At 54.8% G+C, this 21364-nt stretch overlaps 1 protein-coding gene across 1 annotated transcript in view; it reads left to right on the forward strand.

The window, feature by feature from the left end:
* The window catches only part of LOC119955139 (synapsin-3-like), a 475326-nt gene that overhangs the window by 100198 nt on the left and 353764 nt on the right, over window positions 1-21364 (forward strand). Inside the window, 1 exon segment of the mRNA XM_038781056.1 lies at window positions 20337-20887. Within this exon segment, the coding sequence (XP_038636984.1) occupies window positions 20562-20887 (326 nt within the window). The 5' untranslated portion in view covers window positions 20337-20561.

Consider the following 21364-nt stretch of genomic DNA (forward strand, 5'->3'; position numbering starts at 1 on the left):
GTTCTATGTTCTAAATGTGGCTAATGTGCTGCTTCCACCACATCCTCTGGCAAAGAGTTCCAGACACTCACCACTCTCTGTGTGAAAACCTTACCCCGCACATCTCCCTTAAACTCCCCCCTCTCACCTGGAACCTGTGCCTCTGTGTAACTGACACTTCCACCCCGGGAAAAGCCTCTGACTATCCACCCTGTCTATGCCCCTCATAATCTTGTAGAACTCGAGGGGCTGGTTTAGCACAGGGCTAAATCGCTGGCTTTGAAAGCAGACCAAGGCAGGCCAGCAGCAGGGTTCGATTCCCGTACCAGCCTCCCCGAACAGGCGCCGGAATGTGGCGACTAGGGGCTTTTCACAGTAACTTCATTTGAAGCCTACTCGTGACAATAAGCGATTTTCATTTCATTTCATCAGGTCTGCCCTCAGTCTCTGTGTTTCCAGTGAAAACAATCCAAGTTTAATCAACCTCTCCTCATAGCCAACACCCTCGAGACCAGGCAACATCCTGGTTAACCTTCTTTGCTCTCTCTCCAAAGCTTCCACGTCCTTCTGATGGTGAGGTGACCAGAACTGCATGCAATATTCTAAATATGGCCTAATTAAAGTTTTATACAACTTTAACATGATCTTCCACATCTTGTACTCAATGCCCTGGCCGATGAAGTCAAACATGCCGTATGCCTCCTTGACCACCTTATCAACCTGTATTGCCACTTTAATTGAACTATGGACCTAAACACCCAGGTCCCTCTGGATGTCAATGCTCTTAAAGGTTCTGCCATTTACAGTACAATTCACACCTGATCTTCCAAAATGCATCACCTAGAACTCCATCTGCCATTTCTCTGCCCAACTCTCCAATCTATCTACCGTATATACTCGCGTAACATGCGACTTTTGAGCACCTAATTTGAAGCCTAAATTTTGGGGGTCTCATGATACGCGAGGTACAAAAATCGCGGGTGTGAAATGCTGGCCAAGATAAGTCACATAGCATCCAGCTGGCTTTACTAGCGTCGTTCAGCCACTTGCCGTTTCCATTCATAAAAACATGAATGGAAACGTCAAGTGGCTGAACATCTTCCCATCAGAATACTACTCTTCAGATTTTGACCACAGCATTCTGATGGGAAGATGTTCAGCCACTTGACGTTTCCATTCATGTTTTTTATGAATGGAAACGGCAAGTGGCTGAACAACGCTAGTAAAGCCAGCTGGACAGCTGTTCGAATCGCCAACAGCTTTCACAGCAGAATCCACTCTGCAGAAGCCACACACAATGATACCATTTGGAAGTTTTAGTTTCCAAAATTAATTTCCAAAACAGTGACTCGCATGATACATGAGGTATACCATAAAATCATGTTTTGGGGACGAACATTTAGGGGTCGCATGATACGCGAGATCGAAGGATACGCGAGTATATACGATATATTCTGCTGTATTCTCTGACAGTCCCCTTCGCTACCTGCAACTCCACCTATCTTAGTGTCATCTGCAAACTTGCTAAACAGACCATCTACATTTTCATCCAGATCATTTATATATACTACAACAACAGAGGTCCCAGCACTGATCCCTGCGGAACACTACTAGCTAAGATCTCCATTCTGAAAAATACCCTTCCACCGCTCTCTCTGTCTTCTATAACCAAGCCAGTTCTGTATCCATCCAGCCAGCCCACCCTGAATCCCATGTGATATTTATTCCCAAAGAACAAAGAACATTACAGCACAGGAACAGGCCCTTCGGCCCTCCCAGCCTGCGCCGATCCAGATCCTTTATCCTTTGGGGCAGCACGGTAGCATGGTGGTTAGCATAAATGCTTCACAGCTCCAGGGTCCCAGGTTCGATTCCCGGCTGGGTCACTGTCTGTGCGGAGTCTGCATGTCCTCCCCGTGTGTGCGTGGGTTTCCTCCGGGTGCTCCGGTTTCCTCCCACAGTCCAAAGATGTGCGGGTTAGGTGGATTGGCCATGCTAAATTGCCCGTAGTGTCCTAAAAAAAGTAAGGTTAAGGGGGAGGGGGGGTTGTTGGGTTACGGGTATAGGGTTGATACGTGGGTTTGAGTAGGGTGATCATGGCTCGGCACAACATCGAGGGCCGAAGGGCCTGTTCTGTGCTGTACTGTTCTATATTCTATGTTAAACCTGTCTCCTATTTTCCAAGGTCTACTTCTCTCTGTTCCCCGCCCGTTCATATATCTGTCCAGATGCATCTTAAATGATGCTATTGTGCCCGCCTCTACCACCTCCGCTGGCAAAGCATTCCAGGCACCCACCACCCCCTGCGTAAAAAACCTTCCACGCACATCTCCCTTAAACTTTCCCCCTCTCACCTTGAAATCGTGACCCCTTGTAACTGACACCCCCACTCTTGGGAAAAGCTTGTTGCTATGGGACCTTGTCAAACGCCTTTCTAAAGTCAATATAAACTACATCCACAACCCTTCCCTCATCAATTTTCTATTTCACCTCCTCAAAAAAATGTCAATCAGATGAGCACCTGTCTCCGCTGCCGTGTCTGTCTCCGCTGCCCCTCCCTGTACCCGCTGCCCCTCCCTGTACCCGCTGCCCCTCCCTGTCTCCGCTGCCCCTCCCTGTACCCGCTGCCCCTCCCTGTCTCTGCTGCCGTGTCTGTCTCCGCTGCCCCTCCCTGTCTCCGCTGCCCCTCCCTGTACCCGCTGCCCCTCCCTGTCTCCGCTGCCCCTCCCTGTCTCCGCTGCCCCTCCCTGTCTCCGCTGCCCCTCCCTGTCTCCGCTGCCCCTCCCTGTCTCCGCTGCCCCTCCCTGTCTCCGCTGCCCCTCCCTGTACCCGCTGCCCCTCCCTGTCTCTGCTGCCGTGTCTGTCTCCGCTGCCCCTCCCTGTCTCCGCTGCCCCTCCCTGTCTCCGCTGCCCCTCCCTGTACCCGCTGCCCCTCCCTGTACCCGCTGCCCCTCCCTGTCTCCGCTGCCCCTCCCTGTCTCCGCTGCCCCTCCCTGTACCCGCTGCCCCTCCCTGTACCCGCTGCCCCTCCCTGTCTCCGCTGCCCCTCCCTGTCTCCGCTGCCCCTCCCTGTACCCGCTGCCCCTCCCTGTACCCGCTGCCCCTCCCCTATCCCGCTGCCCCTCCCTGTCTCCGCTGCCCTCCCTGTCTCCGCTGCCCCTCCCTGTCTCCGCTGCCCCTCCCTGTCTCTGCTGCCCGTTCCTGTTCCCGCTGCCCCTCCCTGTCCCGCTGCCCCTCCCTGTACCCGCTGCCCCTCCCTGTCTCCGCTGCCCCTCCCTGTACCCGCTGCCCCTCCCTGTACCCGCTGCCCCTCCCGTCTCCGCTGCCCCGTGTCTGTCTCCGCTGCCCCTCCCTGTACCCGCTGCCCCTCCCTGTCTCCCTCACTGCCCCTCCCTGTCTCCCGCTGTCCCTCCCTGTCCCCGCTGCCCCTCCCTGTCCCCGCTGCCCCTCCCTGTCTCCGCTGCCCCTCCCTGTCTCCGCTGCCCCTCCCTGTCTCCGCTGCCCCTCCTGTCTCCGCTGCCCCTCCCTGTACCCGCTGCCCCTCCCTGTCTCCGCTGCCCCTCCCTGTCTCCGCTGCCCCTCCCTGTCTCCGCTGCCCCTCCCTGTCTCCGCTGCCCCTCCCTGTCTCCGCTGCCCCTCCCTGTACCCGCTGCCCCTCCCTGTCTCCGCTGCCCCTCCCTGTCCCCGCTGCCCCTCCCTGTCTCCGCTGCCCCTCCCTGTCCCCGCTGCCCTCCCTGTCTCCGCTGCCCCTCCCTGTACCCGCTGCCCCTCCCTGTCTCCGCTGCCCCTCCCTGTCTCCGCTGCCCCTCCCTGTACCCGCTGCCCCTCCCTGTCTCCGCTGCCCCTCCTGTCTCCGCTGCCCCTCCCTGTCTCCGCTGCCCCTCCCTGTCTCCGCTGCCCCTCCCTGTCTCCGCTGCCCCTCCCTGTCTCCGCTGCCCCTCCCTGTACCCGCTGCCCCTCCCTGTCTCCGCTGCCCCTCCCTGTCTCCGCTGCCCCTCCCTGTCCCGCTGCCCCTCCCTGTCCCCGCTGCCCCTCCCTGTACCCGCTGCCCCTCCCTGTACCCGCTGCCCCTCCCTGTCTCCGCTGCCCCTCCCTGTCCCCGCTGCCCCTCCCTGTCCCCGCTGCCCCTCCCTGTCACCGCTGCTCCTCCTGACCTATATTCTCACCATGGACTATCTGTCATGTCCTAGAAGCATTCTGTATCAAAAAGAAAGTGACACTACCCAATTGAATGATTCAGTCAAACAGCAAATTTCCCAAATCCAAAACTTTTAAAAGTAGCAAACAAAAGTGTTCACAGAACTTTATAAAAAAACCACATTGGGCGAAACGCTCCACCTCGCAACTCCACAAATGTGAACCGTGATCGGGCGGAGAATTGGGCGCTCGGCGCTAATTCAGGCACCATACTCCGGTCCCTCGCTGGTGGCGACACACAAACCCGGCATTTACATGCATTGAAATGTGATTAGTGGGTTGGACACAGTACGCTCCTGCCTTCCGCAATGCTCCCCTCTCCTCAGAAGGAAGTCTCGTCGGCCAGAATTACTACAAGCATTTACTTTTTTAAAATTTAATTTAGAGGACCCAATTATTTTTTTTTCCAATTTCGGGACAATTTAGCGTGGCCAATCCACCTACCCTGCACATCTTTGGGTTGTGGGGGTGAAACCCACGCAGACACGGGGAGAATGTGCAAACGGACAGTGACCCAGGGCCGGGATTCGAACCGGGGTCCTCAGCGACATAATCCCAGTGTTAACCACTACGCCAACGTGTCTCCCTACAAACATTTACCAATGTGGACTGGGCACGGCAGCAGAGGGGGAGCGGGAGGCGACAAAACACTGTCAGGTTTGCTGGTAGTGATTTGGTGCCAGGTCCGTGGACTTGGGGTGCCCCCTAGGGATCGGGATGGCTGGGCGCAGATCGCCATTGCTGCCGTGTATCATCAAGGGCCGAGCTCAATCAGGAAAAAGAATAGACCTGAGAATTGGGAACAGTTTAAAATTCAGCAAAGGCAGATCAAGGGATTGATCAAGAGGAAAATACAATTTAAAAGTAAGCTAGCAGGGAACATAAAAACTGACGATAAAAGTTTTTATCGGACTGTAAAGAGAAAAGGATTAATAAAAACGAATGAAGGCCCCTTACAGTCAGAAACGGGGGAATTCATAACAGGGAACAAAGAAATGGCTGAGGAACTAAATTCGTACTTTGCTTCTGTCTTCACAAAGGATGACATGAATAATGTACCGGAATCTCTGAGTAACACAAGTTAGTGAGGAGCTGAAGGAAATTAGTATTAATAAAGAAATGGTTTGGGGGAAATTAATGGGACTGAAAGGCAGACAAATCTCCAGGGCCTGATAATCTTCATCCCAGAGTACTTAAGGAAGTGGCCCTAGAAATAGTAGATCTATTGGGGGTCATTTTCCAAAATTCTTTGCACTTTGGATGGTTCCTACATATTGGAGGGTAGTGAATGTAACCCTGCTATTCAAAAAGTGAGAGAGAAAACAGGGAACTATAGACCAGTGAGACTAACGTCGGTAGTAGGGAAGTTGCTGGAGTCCATTGTCAAGAATTTCATAGCACAGCATTTGGAAAGCAGTGGTGTAATCAGACAAAGTCAACATGGATTTACGAAAGGGAAATCATGCTTGATAATTCTACTAGAATTCTTTGAAGGTGTAACGAGTAGAGTTGACCAAAGAGAACCGGTAGCTGCGGTTTATTTAGACTTTCAGGAGGCTTTTGACAAGGTCTCAAATAGCAGATTAATATGTAAAGTTAAAGTGCATGGGATTACGGGTAGTGTCTTGAGATGGATAGAAAGCTGGTTAGCAGATAGGAAGCAAAAGTTGAAATAAAGTGTCTTTTTCCGTTTGGCAGGCAGTGGACTAGTGGGGTACCGCAGGGATCTGTGCTAGGACCCCAACTGTTCACATTATATATTAATGATTTGGACGAGGGAACTAAATGTATTATCTCCAAATTTGTAGATGATACAAAGTTGGATGGGAGGGTGAGCTGTGAGGATGCAGAGATGCTTCAGCAGGATTTGGACAGGCTGAGTGAGTGGGTACATGCATGGCAGATGCAGTATAATGTGGATAAATGTGAGGTTATCCGCTTCGGTATCAAAAATAGGCAGGCAGATTATTATTTGAATGGGTGTAAATTGAGAGAGGCGGATATTCAGCGAGACCTTGGTGTCCTCGTGCCTCAGTCGCTGAAAGTAAGCGCGCAGGTACAGCAGGTAGTAAAGAAGGCAAATAGTATGTTGGCCTTCAAAGCGAGAGGATTTGAGTCTAGGAATAGAGATGTTTTACTGCAATTGTATCGGGCATTGGTGAGGCCACACCTGGAGCATTGTGGGCCGTTTTGGGTGTCCTTATCTGAGGAAGGATGTTGTTGCTATGGAGGGAGTGCAGCGAAGGTTTACGAGGCTGATTCCTGGGATGGTGGGACTTTCAGATGAAATGAAATGAAATGAAAATCACTTATTGTCACGAGTAGGCTTCAATGAAGTTACTGTGAAAAGCCCCTAGTCGCCACATTCCGGCGCCTGTTTGGGGAGGCTGGTACGGGAATCGAACCCTGCTGCTGGCCTGCATCGGTCTGCTTTAAAAGCCAGCGATTTAGCCCAGTGTGCTAAACCAGCCCCTAAGGGCTGAGGAGAGACTAAGTCGGTTAGGATTATATTCATTGGAGTTTAGAAGAGTGAGAGGGGATCTCATAGAAACTTATAAAATTCTAACAGGATTAGACAGGGTAGATTCAGAAAGAATGTTCCCGATGGTGGGGGGACTCCCAAACTAGGGGGTCTTAGTTTGAGGATAAGGGGTAAACCTTTTAGGACTGAGGTGAGGAGAAATTTCCCCACCCAGAGAGAGGTGAATCTGTGGAATTCACGACCACAGAAAGTAGGTGAGGTCAAAACATTGTGTAATTTCAAGAAGGAATTAGATACAGCTCTTGGGGCTAAAGGGATCAAGGGATATGTCCAATGTAAGAAGGCGGGATCAGGGTATTGAATTTGATGATCATTTGATGAATGGTGGAGCAGACTCGAAGGGCTGAATGGCCTCCTCCTGCTTCTATTTTCTATGTTTCTATGTCGGAGGTCACCAGGTATTGACATTCCTCAGAGGTGCTGCCCCATTGCAGGGGAAGCAGGGGATCAGAGAGTTCACCCCAGCCAGAGGACACCTACTCCACGGCCTACAGAACCCTCCCTGGTTCTCTGTCCCTCGATCAGTGACCCCATCATGGATCATCAGTGTCTCCTGGTGAGCCTGGCAGCGCTGACTGCCTCTGCCACCACCTCCCAGGCAGTGTTCAGGAGGGCAGGCTTGAGTCTGTGGCCCATCCTGAGGAAGAGGATGTGCCTCCACTGCTCAGTGGCACGGAGCTGTGTGCCCACCTCGGATTCCCGGCCTCGGGGAGCAGGTCTTCCCTCAGCCGTGTTGTTGGCTGCAGTGAGTGGAGTGTTTAAAAACAGCTCCAGCTTGAAGACTGTGTTCCAGACGTGATTGGGGAGGACCGGATGGGGTTGGTTATGGGAAGGCAGTTGGTGTCCAATGTAAGAAGGTTGCTAAATGCGATCATGATGCCCCCAGAAGGTAGGGACATGGAGGTAGTGGTCACAATGGATGTAGAGAAGACTTTTGATTGAGTAGAATGGGATTATCTGTGGGAGATACTGGGACAGTTCGGATTTGGGCGGGGCTTTATTGACTGGGTCAGGTTGCTGTATTAGGCTCCTGTGGCGAGCGTACGGACGAATAAGACGATATCAGACTATTTTAGGCTACATCGGGGGGGGCGAGACAGGGGATGCCCCCTCTCCCCACTGTTATTCGCGCTAACTGTAGAGCCACTGGCAATTGCGCGGAGAGCCTCAAGGGGCTGGAAAGGGAGGGTCCGGGGCGGGAGTGGAACACAGAATCTCGCTTTACGCAGACGACCTGCTCCTGTTTGTATTGGACCCAGCAGAGGGGATGGAAGAAATCATGAGGATTGTGGGGGAATTTGGCCAGTTTTCGGGGTACAAATTAAATATGGGGAAAAGCGAGATGTTTGCGATCCAGGCGAGGGGACAGGAGAAGCAACTGGGGGAACTGCCGTTTGGAGTGGTAGGGGGAAGTTTTCGGTATCTAGGCATCCAAGTGGCGCGGGAATGGGAACAATTGCACAAATTTAATCTGGCCCATCTGGTTATCCAAATGAAGGACGATTTTCGGAGGTGGGACGCGCTCCTGTTGTCACTGGCTGAGAGGGTCCAGACGGTGAAGATGACGGTCCTCCTGAGATTCCTGTTTGTGTTCCAGTGTCTCCCCATCTTTATTCTGCTGACCTTTTTTAAACGGGTTCTCAAAGTTATTACGGGCTTTGTATGGGCGAGCTAGACCCTGCGAGTAAAAAAGGGAATGATTGAGCGGAGCCGGGGAGAGGGCGGGCTGGCGCTGCCAAACTTCAGTAACTATTATTGGCCGGTGAATATAACCATGATCAGGAAGTGGGTGGTGGGGGGGGGGGGGGGGGTGGGGGGGAGGGGGGGGTCGGGGGGGGGGGCAGTCGGCATGGTAGCGTATGGAGGCGGCTTCATGTAAGGGCACCAGCTTGGGGGCGTTGATAACGGCGCCTCTGCCGTTCCCGCTGGCACGGTACTCCACCAGCCCCGTGGTGGTGGCGGCCCTGAGAGTCTGGGGGCAATGGAGGAGACATGTGGGATCAGAGGGAGCATCGGTCTGGTCTCCAATCTGTAATAATCACCGGTTTGCCCCGGGGAGGATGGACGGAGGGTTTCGGAGATGGCAGAAGGCAGGAATTGAGAGGATGGGGGATATGTTTACAGAGCGGAGCTTTCCTAGCTTGAGGGAGCTGGAGGAGAAGTTTGGGTTGGCGAGGGGAAATGAATTCAGGTACCTGCAGGTGCGGGACTTCCTACGTAGGCAGGTCTCAACCTTCCCGCTCCTACCACTAAGGGGGATACAGGACAGGGTAGTTTCCAGAGTGGGGTTGGGAGAAGGGAAGGTCTCCGACATCTATAAGGAGCTCATGGGGTCAGAGGACACGCAGATTGAGGAGCTGAAGCGCAAATTGGAAGAGGAGTTAGGAGGAGAGATAAGAGGATGGTCTCTGGGCGGATGCGTTGAGTAGAGTCAACGCGTCCACAACGTGTGCCAGGCTCAGCCTGATACAGTTCAAGGTTGTTCACTGGGCTCACATGATGAGCAGGTTATTTGGGGTAGAAGACAGGTGCGCAAGGTGTGCGGGGGGCCAGCGAACCATGTCCATATGTTCTGGGCATGTCTGAAGTTTAGGAGATTCTGGCAGGGGTTTGCAGATGTCACGTCCACGGTGTTAAAAACAAGGGTGGCACCGAGTCTGGAGGTGGCAATTTTCGGGGTGTCAGAAGATCCGGGAATCCAGGAGGAGAAAGAGGCAGACGTTCTGGCCTTTGCTTCCCTGGTAGCCCGGAGACAGATACTATTAGCTTGGGGGGACTCAAAGCCCCCGACGATGGAGACCTGGCTATCGGACATGGATAGCTTTCTCTGTTTGAGGTGGCAACCGTTCGTCGACTTCTTTGCAGAAAATTAACCGTCAGCAGAAGGGGGTGGGGGGTTAGTTTAGATTAGAGTAGGGGGTTAATAAAGGTGGGACCTGTAAGGGAGGAAGCAGGCTTTTTGTACTATGTTTAAAGACTTATGTATATTTATTTTGTCGTTGAATCCACAGAGTGCCGGCCCATTAGCATGTCCTGACTCACTTAGTGAACAGCAACCCCAACGGGAACGTGAACCGCCTGCAATTCAGTCCCGGCGTGATTCTTCATTCGGGAAACTATGGGCGGGATTTTCCAATCCCGCGCAGGGTCAGGAAATCGTCAGGGGGCACGAATCACGCGACGCCACTCCGACACCAGTCCGCTGATTCGCTGGCAACCGGAGAATCAGCGGCAATGGCGCGGTGCGGGCGGTGTGCCGCCTGTCGGGGGCTGCTCAACGCGGGGAGAGTTTGGCCGAGTCCCGTCGGTGTCATTCTCATGTGGTCCTACCCGGCGGAATCTTGTCGTTCTGGCTGCAAAGGTGGGGAGGGGGGATCCGACTCTTGGGGGTGGGGGGGGGGGGGGGGTTGCCTCCATGGGGCTTACCGATTGGCGGGCGGGCTTAACACGGTGGGGTCTTATGTTCCTTCACGCCGGGCCCCTGTAGCGCTCCGCTATGTTGCGTCGGGACTGATATGCGGAGATGGCAGCCCACCCACACGTGTGAACTCACACTGGCCATGGTGCGTATGGCGGATCCGCAGTGACCGTGCTGACGCCCGTATCGGCAGCTGGAGCTGTGTGAGTCTCTCCATGCAGTGCTGGCCCCCTGTGCGGGGCAGGATCACTAATCCTTGGGGCCAGATGAGGCCGTCGTAAAATTCTCCGGCGTTTACGACGTTGTCAACATTTAGCCCCAGGATCGGAGAATCCCACCCTATGTTCACCCGGCGATGAATTGCATCCGGATTACGATCCCCTGGGGGCACAAACCAGTCAGCAATTCAGTGTCCCACACCATGAAGATTCTTCTTCAGTGAATTGGACATTCTGGATTCTGTACACGAACAGGGGTGGGATTCTCTGGAATCCAGCGGGTCGGGCTGTACCGGCGCCAAAGAGTGGCGTGAACCAGTCCCTCCGCCATCGGGCCGCTTGGAAGGTGCGGAATCCTCAGGGGCTAGGCCGGCAGCGGGGGGATTGGCGCCACACCGACCGGCGGCGAAGGGTCTCCGCCGGCCGGTGCAAGTTGGCACATGCGTGCGAGCGCCAGCGTGTTCTGGCGTGATCCCAGCACATGCTCAGAGGGTTCTTCACCGTGCCAGCCATGGTGGGCCCCGATCGCAGGCCAGGACACCGGGGGGCCCACCCTGGGGCCAGATCCCCACCCTGGGACCAGATCCCCACCCTGGGGCCAGATCCCCACCCTGGGGCCAGATCCCCACCCTGGGGCCAGATCCCCACCCTGGGGCCAGATCCCCCCACCCTCCCCCCCCCCCCCCCCCCCCCCCCCCCCCCCCCCCCCCCCCCCCCCCCCAACCGAGGACTCTGCAGGCCGCCCACAGAGCCAGGTCCCGCCGGTAAGGACCTTGTTTGATTTACGCCGGCGGGACTGGCCGAAAATGGCGGCCACTCAGCCCACTGCGGAGCAGAGGATCGCCGGGAGGATCACTGCCAACGGCCCACTACCGGCGCAACGCGATTCCCGCCTCCACCGAAAAACCAGCGCCAGAGAATGCGACAGCCAGCGTCGGGTCGGCGGGGCAGGATTCACGCTGCCCCCCCCCCGGTGACTCTCCGGCCCGGCGGGGGGCTGGAGAATCCCACCGTGCCGGAGTGTAGCGACTGGGGGCTTTTCGCAGTAACTTCATTGCGGTGTTAATGTCAGCCTACTTGTGACAATAAAGATTATTATTATGCATGTCAAGGAATACGAGTAATTCCCAGGGAATCCCGCTATCGGTCCACCATCTTGAGTGGGTGGTCCAATAGCGAGGTCCCACAGTCAGCCACGCCCCCCCTCAACCCCCACACCACAAATTAGCCTCGGACCCCCCCGACAACACCGGGATTGCCTGATGGCACCCTCCCACCCCGGGACCCCTGTAATAGAGAGACCCCCTTCACAGGGACCCCTGTAATAGGGAGATCCCCCCCCCATAAGTACCTGTATAATAGGGATACCCTCCACCACCACCCAAACCCCCATAGGGGCCCCCTGTAGTAGAGAAATCCCCCCACAGGGACGCCCTGCCTAAAGGGACCCCCCACCCCCACCCACACCCCCACCCACACCCCCCCACCCCCACCCCCACCCACACCCCCCACAGGGACACCCTGCCTAAAGGGACACCCCGCCCCCACCCCCACCCCGACCCCCACCCTAACCCCCCACAGGGACACCCTGCCTAAAGGGACACCCCGCCCCCACCCCCACCCCGACCCCCCACAGGGACGCCCTGCCTAAAGGGACCCCCACCCCCCACCCCACCCCCACCCCCACCCACACCCTCAGCCACACCCCCCACACCCACCCCGACCCCGATCCCCCACAGGGACACCCTGCCTAATCTCTCTATTTACTGGCTTCTCATTGTCCTGAAAATAAAGAAAGTTTAAAACAAATGGACTCTCACTATCTCTGGCCCAGTGTTACAGCTCATTTCCATTCAATCTTCCACACATTGAATCAATTTGAAGAGTTCATTATCGGGCTGAGTGACACTGAAGGTGCTCTTCATTAACTCTTCATTTTTATAATGGATTTGAACAAAAGAAGTTGGCAATCAGTTGTTGGTTCTATCTGCTGGTATTTAATTAATTCCTCGGGGTTTTTCATTCCATAAAAGTTTTATTGACTAAAAGTTTTTAATGAATATATAACCATTCAGCCACGTAATTGGGAATGGAGATGCTGCATTTTCACTTTGACAGTAGCAGAGAAATCCTGCTGAAGAAAGAAAGAAAGAAATTTATATCGAGCCGTTCACACACCCAGGGCCACTCAAAGCACTCCACAGGTATCGAGTTATTTTCCAATTCCAGTCGCAGTTTCTAAACAACTCAGCCACTAAAATGGCAATGATCATTTTAATTCCCACACATCCATTAATCAGGACTGAGCCAATCATCCAACAGAATTAATTCTGTTTCAAAGTGCAAATTAGGTGGATTGGCCGTGTTAAATTGCACCTTAGTGTCCCGGGATGTGCAGGTTAGGTTGTGGGGTTACATGAATAGGTCAGGTGGACATGGGAGTGTAAATGGGGAAAGTGATTATTCGAAGGGTCGGAGCAGACTCAATGGGCAGAATCCCTTCCGCACTGAGATTCTATAAATCTGAGGCACATTTAAAAAGTCCTGATTGGGGCAAAATAAAACTTCCTGTGATCGGGATTTCCTGCTTTGCGCTGTGTATGATGCAGCGCCATTCGTGACATCATGCCTCTGGTTTATGATTAAATCGTACACAGGCTAGTCAGAAAGTTATGAATCTGCCTGCATTAATTAAAAGGCAATTTAAAACCAAGTTGAATCAATAGACTAAACACCTCACTGGAATAATACAGCCAAACAGCAATAATGTGCCTTCAGGGTGAGGTTTAAGACAGGTTTACGTCGGAGTGGCGTCGCGTGATTCGCGCCCCCTACAATTCCCTGACCGGGATTGGAAAATCCCGCCCATAGTCTCCCGAATGAAGAATCACGCCGGGACTGAATTGCAGGTGGTTCACGTTCCCGTTGGGGTTGCTGTTCACTAAGTGAGTCAGGACATGCTAATGGGCCGGCACTCTGTGGATTCCGACCAATTAGTGGGCGATCTACATACTGGGACCGCAGTTAGCGCCAAAGAGCCTGACAGCTGGAGCTGTTTTTTAAAAAATAAACATTTTATTGAGATATTTTTGGTTTTACAGCAACGACAAAATAAACAATATACATAAGTATTTAAAGATAGTTGGACACTGGTTGGACACTGCCACAGTCTGGGCCACGACATGTAACTCTTTGTCCACTGTGGTGATCCAACCACTGTATATATGTGTGTACCTGTATTACAGGTTTCTCCATAGCTCCGCCCACAGGGAGCTGTATAAATATTCGTAAGCTTCACTGAGATGCCATTCTACAGCTGCCGCCGGAGGAATAGCATCTCACTGTAATAAAGCCTCTCTTGTACTGCACTCGAGTCTTTGTGTACAATTGTTAGCGCCACAATTTATTACAGTGAGATTTTCCTTACACCATGAACATCAGGATTAAACCTGACCGCCTGCAGCTGGATCCGCAGTCGCCCCACGCCAGGAAAGATTTTGTTCTCTGGCTTGCAGTTTTCGAGGCCTACATCTCTTCAGCGGACCCTCACCTTCGGAGGCTCAGAAACGACAGCTTCTTTACTCAAGACTCAGCTCCAGCGTGTTTCCGCTAATCCGAGACGCGCCTACCTACGCCCGGGCCTTGGAACTGCTCAAGGAAAACTACGCACAGTCGACCAACACTCTGTTTGCGAGACATCTACTCTCTACTCGCGTCCAACAGCCGGGTGAGTCGTTTGAGGACTTTTGGAGGGCCCTTATATCTCTAGTACGAGACTGCGACTGCCAGGCCCTTGAGGCCACTGAACATTCCGACTTACTCATGCGCGATGCCTTTGTTACGGGTATTGCATCGGACCCCATCCGGCAACGACTGCTGGTAGGGGCCGCTCTCGAACTCGCAGCTACAAAGACTCTGGCGCTATCAATGATGGCCGCCTCCCGTAATGTGCGATCCTACCCCGCTGGCCACTCGGCCCACACGTCCTATCCCTCGTGGACCCCGCCACCGGCCTCCCCAGCAGCTGCCCCCGCGCACTACGCCTGCGCTGCTCACCGCACCGTGCACCCTGGGGATCCCTGCTGCTACTTCTGCAGTCAGCAGAAGCATCCCCGCCAGCACTGCCCAGCCCGCACCGTGACCTGCAAAGCTTGTGGCAAGAAAGGCCACTTTGCAGCAGTGTGTCAGTCCCGGACAGTTGCCGCTATCGCGTCCGTCACCCCCCCTCGCTTCAGCCGATCGCGATCGCACAATGGGCCCTGCCGTCCGTTGCCCCCGACCCCACGTGTGATCAGTGGGCGCCGCCATCTTTCACCGACCCCGCCATGTGCGCATCATGGGTGTCGCCATCTTCACCCTCCGCCTCCATGTGCGTTTCATGGGCGCCCCCATCTTTCCCGCCGCCATCTTGTCCCGCCCCCACAATGTGCGCTCCACGGGCGCCACCATCTTGTCCGCCGCCATCTTCTTCCTCACAGGTACTCCAGACGCCACCATTTTGTCCTTGCCTCGGGATGGGACCACGGGACCCGGGCCGCTGCCACTACTCGTTGGACTCATCAGACTCGTCGGCCGCTACTCGCCTCCGTGACGCTCGACCAGTCCCGTCCTCGCAACCTGGCACCCTCTTCCACGACGGTGCTCGTCAACGGCCACGTGACCTCCTGCCTCATCGACTCTGGGAGCACAGAGAGCTTCATTCGCCCAAACACGGTAAGGCGCTACTCCCTTGTGGTCCATCCCGCCAACCGGCAGATCTCCCTAGACTCCGGTTCCCACTCTGTCCCGATCCGGGGCTTCTGCCTGGTTAAACTCACTGTACAGGGCGTGGAATTCGACCGTTTCCGCCTGTACGTTCTCCCCAACCTCTGCGCGTCACTCTTACTGGGCCTGGATTTTCAATGAAACCTCCAGAGCCTCACCCTCAAATTCGGCGGACCCCTACCTCCCCTCACCGTTTGCGGCCTCGCAACCCTAAAGGTTGAGCCTCCCTCCCTCTTTGCCAATCTGACCGCAGATTGAAAGCCCGTCGCCACCAGGAGCAGACGGTACAGCACCCAGGACAAGGCCTTCATCAGGTCCGAGGTCCAGCGGCTGCTTCGGGAGGGTATCATCGAGGCCAGCAACAGTCCCTGGAGAGCCCAAGTGGTAGTGGTTAAAACTGGGGAGAAACGCAGGATGGTCGTGGACTACAGTCAGACCATCAACCGGTACACGCAGCTCGACGCGTACCCCCTCCCTCGCATATCTGATATGGTCAATCAGATTGCACAGTACCGGGTCTTCTCTACAATTGACCTGAAATCCGCTTACCACCAGCTCCCCATCTGTAAATCGGACCGTCCCTACACTGCCTTCGAGGCAGACGGTCGCCTCTATCAATTCCTTAGGGTTGTCTTCGGCGTCACTAACGGGGTCTCGGTATTTCAATGAGAAGTGGACCGAATGGTTGACCGGTACGGACTGCGGGCCACGTTTCCGTACTTAGACAATGTCACCATCTGCGGCCACGACCAGCAGGACCACGACGCGGACCTTGCTAAATTTCTCCACACCGCATCTCTCCTTAACCTCACGTATAACAAGGAGAAGTGCGTGTTCCGCACAGGCCGTTTGGCCATCCTCAGCTACGTTGTCCAAAACGGACTACTGGGGCCCGATCCCGACCGCATGCGCCCCCTCATGGAGCTTCCCCTCCCCCACTGCCCCAAGGCTCTCAAACGATGCCTGGGGTTCTTTTCTTACTACGCCCAGTGGGTCCCACAATACGCGGACATGGCCCACCCACTAATCCAGTCCACACAATTTCCCATCACGGCCGAGGCACAACAGGCCTTTGCCCGTGTTTGCTCAGACAGAGCCAAGGCCGGGATGCACGCAGTAGATGAGACTCTGCCCTTCCAAGTAGAGAGCGACGCTTCAGATGTTGCCCTAGCCGTCACGCTGAACCAGGCAGGCAGACCCGTGGCATTCTTTTCCCGCACCCTCCATGCTTCCGAAATCCGACATTCGTCTGTTGAAAAAGAGGCCCAGGCAATCGTTGAAGCGGTGCGGCACTGGAGGCATTACCTGGCCGGCAGGAGATTCACTCTCCTCACTGACCAACGGTCGGTTGCCTTCATGTTCAACAACACGCAGCGGGGCAAGATCAAGAATGATAAAATCTTGCGGTGGAGAATCGAGCTCTCCACCTTTAACTACGAGATCTTGTATCTCCCGGCAAGCTCAATGAGCCCCCAGACGCCCTCTCCCGAGGTACATGTGCCAGCGCATAAGTGAACCAGCTCTGTGCCTTGCATGAGAGCCTTTGCTATCCGGGGGTCACTCGTTTGTACCATCTAATCAAAGCCCGCAATCTGCCCTACTCCGTCGAGGAAGTACGGACAGTCACCAGAGACTGCCAGGTCTGTACGGAGTGCAAGCCGCACTTCTACCAGCCAGACCGTGCGCGCCTGGTGAAAGCATCCCGCCCCTTTGAACGCCTCAGCATAGATTTCAAAGGGCCCCTCCCCTCCACCAACCGCAACACCTACATCCTTAGTGTGGTCGATGAATTCTCTAGGTTCCCCTTTGCCATCCCGTGCCCGGATATGACGTCTGCCACTGTCATCAAGGCCCTGGATTCCATTTTCGCTCTGTTCGGTTTCCCCGACTACATCCACAGTGACAGGGGATCCTCGTTCATGAGCGATGAGCTGCGTCAGTTCCTGCTCAGCAGGGGTATCGCCTCCAGCAGGACGACCAGCTACAACCCCCGGGGAAACGGGCAGGTAGAGAGGGAGAACGGGATGGTATGGAGGGCCGTCCAGCTGGCCCTACGGTCCAGGAACCTCCCCGCCGCTCGCTGGCAGCAGGTCCTCCCTGACGCGCCCCATTCCATTCGGTCACTACTGTGCACCGCAACTAACCACACACCCCATGAACGTGTTTTTACCTTCCCTAGGAAGTCTACATCCGGAGTGTCACTCCCGACTTGGCTCACGACTCCGGGCCCAGTCCTTCTCCGTAGGCATGTCAGGCACCACAAGGCGGAACCCCTGGTGGACAAAGTACGCCTGCTCCACGCGAACCCCCAGTATGCCTACGTGGAGTTCCCCGACGGCCGCCAGGACACAGTCTCGCTCCGGGACCTGGCGCCCTCGGGTGCCGATCCCATGCCCACACCCCTTTCCCCCCCTGCGCCACCCTCCTTTTCCCCGGCGCCCCATTATTCGTCCCCACCAGGTCCATCCCTTGTTCCCCTGCCCACACTGGAGGACATGGAAAATTTTGGCTCGCTCCCGGAGTCATCCCGCCACTGGCCAGCACCAACACCGCCAGCACCAACACCGCCAGCACCAACACCGCCAGCCCCAACACCGCCAGCACCGACACCGCCAGCCCCAACACCGCCAGCACCCACACCGTTGTCACCAATGCCGCCTGTGCCGACATCGCCACCACAGCTACGTCGCTCGCAAAGGAACGTTTGACCGCTGATCCGACTCAACCTGTGACCGGATTGCCTGATGGACTCTTGGTTTTCTTTTGTTTTGCCCTTTTGTACATAGATCACTTTATGTATTATAGTTCCACGTCACCCCCGCCGGACTCATTTTTTACAGGGGGTGAATGTGGTGATCCAATCACTGTATATATGTGTGTACCTGTATTACAGGTTTCTCCCTAGCTCCGCCCACAGGAAGCTGTATAAATATTTGTAAGTTTCACTGAGATCCTATTCTACAGCTGCCACCGGAGGAATAGCATCTCACTGTAATAAAGCCTCTCTTATACATCACTCGTGTCTTTGTGTACAATTGTTAGCGCCACATCCACCAAATCTTCATGGACGTTGTGCTGAACATTACGGACAACTCCAGAGGCTGATTGTCTGACTTAGAATCAGTCCCTGGGTCAACTCGGGCAATACTCTACCTGAGGCCTGCTCCAACACACTCTCTGGCACGTGCAAATGTGAAATATGAAAATGAAATGAAAATCGCTTATTGTCACGAGTAGGCTTCAAATGAAGTTACTGTGAAAAGCCCCAAGTCGCCACATTCCGGCGCCTGTTCGGGGAGGCTGTTACGGGAATCGAACCGTGCTGCTGGCCTGCTTGGTCTGCTTTCAAAGCCAGCAATTTAGCGTTGTGCTAAACAGCCCCTGCCATCCTCAGTTGGCACGGTGGCACAGTGGTTAGCACTGTTGCCTCACAATGCCAAGGTCCCAGGTTCGATCCCAGCTCTGGGTCACTGTCTGTGTGGAGTTTGCACATTCTCCCCAGTTTGCGTGGATCTGACCCCCACACCCCAACGATATGCAGGCTAGGTGGATTGACCCCGCTAAATTGCCCCTTAATGGGAAATTTATTTTTAAAAGAATTTTTTTGATTACCATATTCATTTACTTCTAATATTTACGCTTTGTACCTCTAACCTTCCTGAGCAAGTGGGTAGGTGGTAGGTGCTTGTTTGGAGCCTCCACTACTGGGACCATGGGGAGGGAGGGAGAGGGTGACGGAGGGGAGAGGAAGGGAGGGAGGGAGAGGGGGAGGGAAGGAAAGGGTGAGGGAGGGAGGGGGAGGGAGGGAGAGGATGAGGGAGGAAGGGAGAGGGGGAGGGTGAGAGGGAGGGAGAGGGGAGGGAGAGGGGGAGGGGGAGAGTGAGGGACAGGGGAGGGAGAGGGGATGGAGAGGGGGAGTGAGGTGGAGGGGTAAGGAAGGAGGGAGGGAGGGAGCGAGAGGGTGAGAGAGGGAGGGAGAAGAGGAGGAAGGGAGAGACGGGGAGCGAAGGAGAGGGAGAGGATGATGGAGGGAAGGAGAGGGGTAGGGAGGGAAGTTGAGGGTGAGGGAGGGAAGAAGAGGGTGAGGGAGGGGGAGGGGGAGGGGAGGGAGGGAGGGAGAGGGGTAGGGAGGGAGAGAGGGTGAGGGAGGGAGGGGAGGGAGGGAGAGGGAGGGGGAGGGTGAGGGAGGGAGAGGGGAGGTAGGGAGGGAAGGAGAGGGGGAAGGAGGTAGGGAGGGAGGGGGAGGGAGAGGGGGAAGGAAGGAGGGAGGGAGGGGAGGGAGAGGGGCAAGGAAGGAGGGAGGGAGAGGGGGAAGGAGGGAGGGAGGGCGAGGGGGAAGGAAGGAGGGAGGGAGGGGGAGGGAGAGGGGAGGGAGGGAGAGGGGTAGGGAGGGAGAGAGGGAGAGGGTGAGGGAGGGAGGGGGAGGGAGGGTGAGGGAGGGAGGGGGAGGGAGGGAGAGGGTAAGGGAGGGAGGGGGAGGGAGGGTGAAGGAGGGGGTAGGAGGGAGGGAGAGGGGGAGGGTGAGGGAGGGAGAGGGGGAGGTAGGGAGGGAGGGAGGGGGAGGGAGAGGGGGAAGGAAGGAGGGAGGGAGGGGGGAAGGAGGGAGGGAGGGAGAGGGAGAGGGGGAAGGAAGGAGGGAGGGAGGGAGGGGGATGGAGAGGGGAAGGAAGGAGGGAGAAGGGGAAGGAGGTAGGGAGGGGGAGGGAGAGGGGGAAGGAAGGAGGGAGGGAGAGGGGGAAGGAGGGAGGGAGGGAGAGGGGGAAGGGGGTAGGGAGGGGGAGGGAGAGGGGGAAAGAAGGAGGGAGGGAGAGGGGGAAGGAGGGAGGGAGGGAGAGGGGGAAGGAGGGAGGGAGGGAGGGAGAGGGGGAAGGAAGGAGGGAGAGAGAGGGGGAAGGAAGGAGGGAGGGAGAGGGGGAAGGAGGGAAGGAGGGGGTGCTTCATTTTTTTCTTTCCCGACACCACATTGTCAATGATGGGATATTTGATGTCAGGACTAGTTGTGCACCGTATATAATTATGGCATTTGCAATGTTTACTGCATTAGCTAAATCTGGTAAGTTTACAATTTGGACACATTTCCCTTTGACATCGAAGTTGAAGCTAATTGGATCCAGAGCTGGAGCCAACATTACTGAATAACATTGAGACATTTGTTGGGTTGGTCAGTGTAAGGGAATTCTGTCTTTCTGATTGATATGAAATGTCTTGTTGTCCACAGGATAGATACCTGGGAGAATCACAGAGAGGATTCCAATCCGACAGTTGATCAGCCTTCAGTGACCTCTATCTACCTGCTAACAACAACCCAACTAACGGGAAAGAAATCAAGAACCATTATCAAGATACTTCAGAGTTTCAAAACTTCCAGCTTTTCATTATAAACGTATTAAACATTTAACCTGTAACTCAGATCCTCAGAAAGCACTTTCCATTTTTCAGGAAGATGAATTATTTGAGGAGGCGCCTCTCAGACAGCAGTTTTGTGGCCAATTTACCAAATGGTTATATGATGGACCTGCAGCGACCGGACACTTCGACCAGCTCGCCAGTGTCCCCAGCCATGGAGCGTCGCCAGCCGGCAGCTCCCTCCACAGGCTCCACCCTCCTCAGCTCCATTTCCAACGCAGTCAAGCAGACAACGGCGGCAGCTGCAGGGTTAGTGGAACAAACGGGAGCTGCACCCCCTCCTGGAGCCCCTGCTGCACCCACCATCCCTGTCGTAAGGAAACCAAAGATCCTCTTGGTGATTGATGATCCGCACACTGACTGGTAGGTGTTTGTTGGCCAGGTTTGTTTTTGTTTTTTTTTTAATCTTTATTGTCACAAGTTTATTGTCACACTGCAGTGAACTTACTGTGGACCGCCCGAGTTGCCACACTCCAGCACCTGTTCGGGAACACAGAAGGAGAATTCAGAATATCCAAATTACTTAACAGCACGTCTTTCGGGACTCAGAACATAAGAGCTAGGAGCAGGAGTCGGCCATCTGGCCCCTCGAGCCTGCTCCACCATTCAATTAGATCATGGCTGATCTTTTGTGCACTCAGCTCCACTTTCCGGCCTGAACACCATAACCCGTAATCCCTTTATTCTTCAAAAAACTATCTATCTTTACCTTAAAAACATGTAATGAAGGAGTCTCAACTGCTTCACTGGGCAAGGAATTCCATAGATTCACAACCTTTTGGGTGAAGAAGTTCCTCCTAAACTCAGTCCTAAATCTACTTCCCCTTATTTTGAGGCTAT

The sequence above is a fragment of the Scyliorhinus canicula genome, chromosome 20, assembly GCF_902713615.1.
Source record: "Scyliorhinus canicula chromosome 20, sScyCan1.1, whole genome shotgun sequence".
In the NCBI taxonomy this organism is placed as follows: domain Eukaryota; kingdom Metazoa; phylum Chordata; class Chondrichthyes; order Carcharhiniformes; family Scyliorhinidae; genus Scyliorhinus; species Scyliorhinus canicula.